Below are 7,967 nucleotides of genomic sequence, written 5' to 3' on the forward strand. Positions count from 1 at the left end.
TTCTGTATTACTCCGCTAGTCAATCACAACAGCAGACGAAATCGGCTTTTTAATGTTTGATTTTATTAAACGAGTCCGGTGTCAAAATTCTCGAGCTTATAATTTTTTACTTGTGCTTAGTTTCGTGTTTAGGTAACTAGAGAAGTTTTAACTACGGACTACTTTTTTATCAGGGAAGAATTCTGTGCGGCGGTCCTGAATGTTGGCGGAGCTTCACGGCAGGCTTAGGTAGTACCCGACTACAGAAATACTGAGTACAATGGTCCTTTCTTTTGGTATGTAGAGAAATTTTTCTTTTAAAGTGTTTACATTGATTGCATCGAACAGTTCAGACTGCCATAAAAAAAACCAACGGGGAGCGCTTTTTTTTCTTTTTTATTATTAATTTCCGAAGCCAGTATACACACAGTTGGTTGGACCTATAGCCTTTAGGGCTAGTAATAGGTCGACATGCTAAACAAGCACAGTTATACTTGCAGCCCTTATGATCAGAGGACACAATCACAGCGTACTTCAGTACCGTATTTTCCGGTGTACAAGACGCACCCTTGTATAAGACGCACCCGCCATATATGCAGGCTGTCATTGAAAAAATTGGTACATAAGACGCACCCGTGTATAAGACGCACCCCAATTTACCCAGTTAGGCTAGTGAGGCTTAATTAAACATGCTTATGCGACCATCGCAAAATGCACCGTCCGTGTGAGAAGTTAAGCAACGCTAAGTGATCGAAAAAGGCAACACTCACGCCATACCAGCCCACGTTCTAGCACAAAAGAAAAAAAAAAGCGAAAGAACTCTCTTTACGTCCATAACAATTTATTTTTACATAAAACCTTCAAAGTCTTCATCTTCCGATGCGCTATCGAAAAGACAACACGTCTGAAGTATTCTCTTCGCACTACGTACTTGCAAAGGGTGACAAAAAAAAAACATCGGCTTCTCTTGGTTTGTCTTGACAATGCCGAGAAGCGCGACTGTCGCCACCTTTTGGCATTTCACATTACCTTTGCTTGGGGCCTCCGAAATGGCCGCGTGTTTAAGATCCCGGAAGTGGTCAACCCCGCCGTTTCATGATAAAGTTCACCTAAAAAAGTTGCGCACGGCGGTCTCCGTATTGAAGTATTAACCATGTTACAACCGCGTTATTGGTAGTAATACTTTTTCGGTGAAAAAAGCTTGAACATGAACCTGAGTAACTTCTGAACTCGCAAAAAAAAAACGGAAAATTCGAATATAAGACGCACCCTTGTATAGGACGCACCAGCAAGATTTTTGAAAAAAAAAAAAACCGTGTCTTATGCACCGGAAAATACGGTAATTAACAAGAAAAGTTGAAGAGCTGAGCTACAAAACTGTGCTGTATGGTCGATTAGCTCACAACACAGTCAGTGTAAACAAACTGTCTAAATCAAATCACACAATCTCCTTCATTCCTACATTTCCATGAAAATTAAGAAAACATGTTTTAAAGATGGAGAAATTTTTTTATTTTGCTTCATTTGGGAGTTCATTCCACACATGGGCTCCGTTATAGTCCATATTCGTTATATTCCTTTATATGACGATTGCAAAAACATTAATAAAAAATACAAGACTGGCGTCGGGAGATCTGCGGATATATTGATTGTTATAGTAAAATCTTAGATTATCCGAAAAAATTGCCTTCATAAAGGGTTTCCTGCTGAAAACTGGTTTTGTCCAGAATTGCTGGGCATGTGAAAGCAAAAGGTAGCATCAAATCTCAGATTATTTACTAGCATTGCGGCAACATTTAGCAGTCCTTAAAACGTTTAATGTTTTTAACACAACACACTGGGGTGAGATGACGGCTTCCAACTATGATGCTGAGGCCCTACGGACCCAACTAAATAAGTATGGGGGTCGTCGCCGAGCGCATGTTGCTTAACCTCGAGTGGTAACGAGAGCATAAGTGCAGTTTAGCAGCATCCAAAACATCGGCATCACATTGATACCACAACATTATATTTGGAAAACAAAAAGTCCCAGCTATGCCAAAATACTGTTTCCATCTTCCATTTATCTCCTGGCAGGTTCACTGCAAAACACGATCATGTCGTCGTAACGCATCGTTTATGTAATTTTTTTCATTCCTTGCAGATAACCTGGCCGCCCACAAACAGCTCTACGGAGGCGTCTTTTTTTTCGATTCGCTACCGAAAACGGACAGCGGAAAAGTCAGCCGCACCGCACTGGCACAAGCATGCGCGGCTAGAAGCGCATTATCGGCCGACGAACAGTAGTTGTGATACGGTTACTGTTCCAATCTTCTTATGTTATGCCTTAGAATTGTGTTGTCTGTTTCGCAGGGCTGACCTGTATTGAAGTTACTACAGGATGCCTGTGAATCAGTGATAATAATCGCACTGGGCTGCACAATAACACCAAGCGCAATGACAATTTCTTCTGCTTCTTCGGGGTTGATGCACATGTAATAGAAATTAGGAAGTTATTTGACCACAGACATAATGCAGTTTAAATATAGCATGCAGCTTCACTAAATGGGCGTTGAGTAATCCTCCTTGTCGCTTTTGAAGGAACAATTTTCTGACTTTGCGTCTTTCTGGGTGATATTACAGGTGCATATTCACTGAGGACAAGTTCTTCTAATTATTGATCTCAGCAAAAATTGATTGTTTTTTCTGGATATATTGACTTTGTGCAGCAGTAAATAAAAAATAATTTATGGCTGACAAAATGAGATTTCTTATTGTTATTCTCACCACACGATTTAAATTCATGGCATCAACACCCAGAACCACTGATTGCCGCTGTTTTGAAGTTAATGGTCGTGTAGCATAGCCCCCGAGGACGTCGCAAAAAATTTGGCATCAGTGCATGCCATTTACTTGCGAAATGGGCCGGTGATGGCAGCATCAGTACAACGGTATCAATACAGTTGAACCACTTATAACAAAACGGTTGATAGCGAAATAATGGACATAACGAAGTAATGACGAATCCCCTTGGAAGCTCGTTCAACACGGGCTACAGCGAAGCTATGCCCTAGCTTCGTTATTGCCGGGCCCTTTGAGCTTCGTTATAACGAAGTTCACTTGTATTTCCTTTTCTTGGTAAATAAGAGGTGCCGTTATGGAGATCTCCGGAATAATTTCGACCACCTGAGGTACTACGGCTCACTAGATGAGCGTCTTAACCACTGAGCCGCCGCGGCGGGTTCCGTTTCTTGCGTATGGCCTTTTCTAACTTATGAAAACTTTGCTTTTGGTGATAGCGGTCTTTTGGACGTTAGAATGCGGCACCCTATCAATACAAACCGACTTCAGTTAATCCTCCGTGTCGCTTTAAGTTAGGTGATGCCGAAGGCTGCCAGCCTCCTAACATTCAGTGAATTCCGAGCACATTTGCAGCTATCGCCGCCGCCCTGTTGCTCCTCTTGCAGGCATGGGTTCGCCAATAAGTAGTTTCATTTGAAAGTGCTCAGCCGTCTTCTTGCCGGCCTCACTCTTGTCTCCCCCAAATGAAAATATGGACTACGCTTACGCATTTCTTTCACTCTTCCCTTTCCAGTCCAGAAGCACTGCAGATTTCCCCCTAGCCCCAATGGCATGCCATGGTTTTTTGCGAAGCGAAAAGCGTTATCCAGTGCAGCTGTGTTCTGATCACTCTCCATGACTGGACACAACTCCTGGCGACATCCAACCACTCACCAGCGAAAAGGCGGCTTCATGAAATGCCGCGAAGGATGCTCTCACAAGATTATGACCTCACCGGGTCGTCTTTTAACTGTCCGTCCACAACCTCGTGACTAAAAGTGATACTGAAAGGACTGAGGTAACTGGTAAGATGTATGTAAGGTCGACGGCCGTCCGTGTACGGTCGTGGTCATGCAAGGCTCCTTCACGGAAGTGATAAGGGAAGTTTACGGTCTTGAATGCACGCCTTATCCTGAACTGCGAAACACGAGAACGACGGCCAAGAGCCGCATTTAAAGCTGTTACTTGTAAGCGCCTTGACAGAAGTTTTGCATAGTAAAGTCGCTTATCGCGATTATAAAGAAAGGATTACTGCACCTTGCATTTGGACTCCTTCCCTACTCTTTGCTTCACCGAGGTATTCCCAATACTGAAACCTTCAGACCTAAATTTTCTATGCAGTCGACCTGCTGATAAGCTAAGTGATAACTAAGTGTCCAAGTGTGAAAGCACTTCTTCACGAGGTCTAACCGGCTCACCGAGTTTGTGTGAAGCTTGACCTTGAGCGTGACATTAACCAAACCTCAATAAATAAAAAAAGTTAATATTGCCACAACTGGGATTCAAACTCGCGACGGCGCAACAGATCAGCTTTGCTGGCCACTGCGCAAAAGCACTATGCTATCGCCATAGCCGATCACGCTGCGTGTTTAACTGCAACAGACTTTCGCACTGTGCATTGCACATCTTTGTCTTCATCAACTTATACTACTATCGAACAAATATCATAGCCAGAATTGCCGATGACCTAGCAAATTGAAACCATTAGCCAGCCAAGCTGAACATATGCTTTCAAACGTCTACTCGGTTTAACTACGTTAAAACCCTATTACTCTTTTTAGCATAAACAAACCTCTACTAGCTCCTGTCATCGGCATGAGTAACGGCCATGCGCACGGACGTTTGTGTGTGTGTGAAAAAACTTTATTGAGCTGGCTAAATCGTCGTTAGTTGGGTGAGCCGTCATTCTAGGATACCTTAGTTTTGCAAGGTATTCTTCTTTCAAACTCTGAGCAAGTGGAACAGTGCCTCATCTCCTGCCCATTATCCTCGTTCACAAAAAACGCGCTCTTTTCCAATGAAAGCTGTTATCATTGAATAAAAATGTGTTTAAAACTGATATTTTTGTTATGATTTGTATGTTTTTGTACGCCCACCTCTTATCTAGTCATCTTGTGTCATTAAGGGAATAAAAATTAAAGAAGAGACTTATAGTCGCACAAAAATAGCCCTGAACTTTTTTCCGCGGCTGAATCGATCAAGAGAACCGTGCATATTGATTTTGATATTGACTGTAATGATAAACTATTGACTGTAATATTGACTACTGGTTCTGGTTAATGACTATGAAGCTTCGAAACCTACCCAAGAAAGGGAGACTGGAAGATTTTCAATAAGCGAACACTAGCATCTTCTGAAGTATAATGTCAATGTCCGCTGGTAGAAAATTTTCAAATCATCATTCGCAATGTCAGTGAAAAAAAAAGCTAATGGCGTGTTGCTGGGCGATCGGAAACACTGGAGGAAACACTGGGGGATCTGAAAATAATCGGGAAGCGAAGACAGCTATTCAGTTGTATATTTAAGTGGCCAAAAACAAAAACAAAAATAAAAAAGCCAAGTGATAACGCGCGCGCGAGTGCACGCCTGTGGGTCCTAATTCAAGTATGACGTAGACTGAAAGGAAATATGCACGTCTCTTTTCTCTTCAAAACATTTTTGTCTTTTTCATTTTTGTCTCGGGCACTCGGTAGCACTAAGCGCTACCGAGTGCCCGAGTGTTACTGCACTCTTTTTTCTCCCCATAACCCGCTCACAACTTAACACACCTCCCATCGTAGCCTATGCCTTTCATGCTTCCCACAAGCGATGACCGGCTTTCCTGACCCGAGTCTCAATAAGCGGCTATCGGTAGAAAGAGAACGAAACTGAACGGCACACGCGATCTTGTGCGGCTGTTGTCACGCGCCGATCTCGCGAGTAGAAGAAGAGGAGAAGATCTTGGCGGCCGCTAAGGCAGCGTCTTTCTACTAGGCTATCCTTAATCGTTGTTCCACGCCGTCTTAGTCTGCACGACATCGACGACCACGGCATCCAGCGTCCACGAGGGCCGGTGCAATGGCAGCTTCACGTTCCTCGGTAAGTGCTGCGCTTGCAGTTGTGGTCGGGCCTCGGCCAGTGTGTGTAGTGCATGCGTCGCAACGAGGTTTACGGCGGTATGGATAAAGCACCGTCGGCCTTGTTGCATTCTCATACTTTGGGCGGGCCATTACTGGCATCGACGTCACAAAAGAAGACAATGTGCCTCGCGTAGCAACAAAAAGACATCATAAACTTCATTTCTACCACAGCAGTTTTTATCTGCTGTATAGCGGACCGTGCCTAAAATTATTTTTCTGGTCATTATTCGTAATCATAAGCATCTTTATTTCTTTAATTTCACATAGTATAACACTACTGCGTGTGGATGTTCCAGGGCCTGTCACATTGATCACTCTTACTGCGCTCGTTACCCGATGGACTCACCTAGTGAACGTACTGCTTCATCGTTCCGTCCTTAGAATGGATTAATTAAGGTGTATTTTTTTGCACAGACTGTTGAATTATAGATTAACTTAGATGGCTCTATCCGTTCATTGCTCACTAATCAAAATTAAAAAAAAATAAGTGCCTAACCACTTGACAATGTTGTAATGAAATGCGGCGTAACCCACCACTGCTATATTTGTATAAGAAACAGCAGTATCTGTGAATAAATAATCGAATGGGAGGACCCAGATGCCCGACTAATGCAATCACATTGTCACTTTGCCGGCCTGTAACTACCGGAGTTGACCAAGTTATCATCACATGAAGTTTAGGCTCGCGCGTGCTGTTAGTGGCCGCGCACATCTCAGTCAACTGCGATGCAAGAACTTCGGCCTCAGACCTGCGGGCGCTGTAACGGGAAGCCCGTTTTACAAGTGGTACCGGTGCTTGGTCTTTGCTTGGCAAACATTTTCGATGTTCTGAACTGAGTCCACGTTTCTGTGAGACACCGTTTCGTGCAGCTCGACGCAAAAACAGAAGTGACCGGAGCTATCTCAAACTTGTCGCTGGATGGATTTCTCGCGTGGAAAGACAAGTAGCTTGCATTCCTTCTTCATCCCACCAAACTATATCTGCGTGGTGTCGTTTCAAATATCCAATAGTGACAAAGGTGCGATCACACTCGTCCACTTTTGTGATCATCCAAGTGCTGTTTTAAACAAGTGATAAGTAAAAAACAACTTGTATTTCTACCCGTGTAAATTTCAGCCGAATCTTAGGTATTTTCTTCCTTTTTACAAGACTTCGCAGTCAATGAAAAAGAGCAAGGAATCTGCGTCGGGCAAGTCATTCGAGGCCTCCAGGAAGCAACCGTTTGATCGCAGCAAGACGACGTCGGAGCTGCAGCGGCCAGTGAGCAATATGGGTCCAAACTTCCGGAATCAATTATATATTTTGCAGGTTACAACAGAACGCCTGTAAAACAACAACTTAGAACATCAAGAGCACTTCAGTGCATTTCAGTTATTAGTGTCGCATCGCGGCAGAGACAGCGCTCTCAACTTCATAAGAGAGAATGCTTAAGATTTGCCACTTCACTTCTGGGAACCTCAGTTTTTGAATAGAGCTGCTTTCGTGGTACGAATTTATGTACACTAAAGCCAAAGTGAACCTTTCGTGGTGGCGGGATATTAAGCGTACTGCGATTCTACGAGCGTGCGAGCGCCATTGCTGTCATATTTTCTTTTACCACGAATATAAGCTAACACCCAATTGCATATTTCACAGTTTAATACTAAGGTGGTAATAAGGGAGTAATTACTCATTGGCATCCACCCGAGCGCAGCCATACAGCTACAAAGGAAAGCTATACAGCTTTCTCAGAAACTTCGCAGTTAAAGAAAAATTCGTCCTGGTCCGGGGTTCGAACCCAGGACCACCGCTTCACCGGAGCAGTCGCTCTACCAATTGAGCTAACCAGGACGGCAAGCTTATGGTAGGGCGAGATCGAATTGATCAATAACTCGAAGTGGGAACAGTGTTGGTCAAATGTTTTGCCGTCCTGGTTAGCTCAATTGGTAGAGCGACTGCTCCGGTGTAGCGGTGGTCCTGGGTTCGAACCCCGGACCAGGACAAATTTTTCTTTAACTGCGAAGTTTCTGAGAAAGCTGTATAGCTTTCCTTTGTAGCCGTATGGCCGT

General features: G+C 43.7%; 1 protein-coding gene across 1 annotated transcript in view; it reads left to right on the top strand.

Annotated features, from left to right (window-relative positions):
* LOC149360704 (uncharacterized) overlaps positions 1 to 2,265 on the top strand; it is a 30,012-nt gene extending 27,747 nt beyond the window's left edge. Inside the window, exon 9 of the mRNA XM_089567896.1 lies at positions 2,123 to 2,265. Coding sequence (XP_089424022.1) covers positions 2,123 to 2,265 — 143 coding nt within the window. The remainder of the gene's footprint in view (positions 1 to 2,122) is intronic.
* Positions 2,266 to 7,967: the final 5,702 nt, after the last annotated feature.

The sequence above is a fragment of the Amblyomma mixtum genome, chromosome 2 (genome assembly GCF_055824585.1).
Source record: "Amblyomma mixtum isolate Tamu chromosome 2, ASM5582458v1, whole genome shotgun sequence".
Taxonomy (NCBI): domain Eukaryota; kingdom Metazoa; phylum Arthropoda; class Arachnida; order Ixodida; family Ixodidae; genus Amblyomma; species Amblyomma mixtum.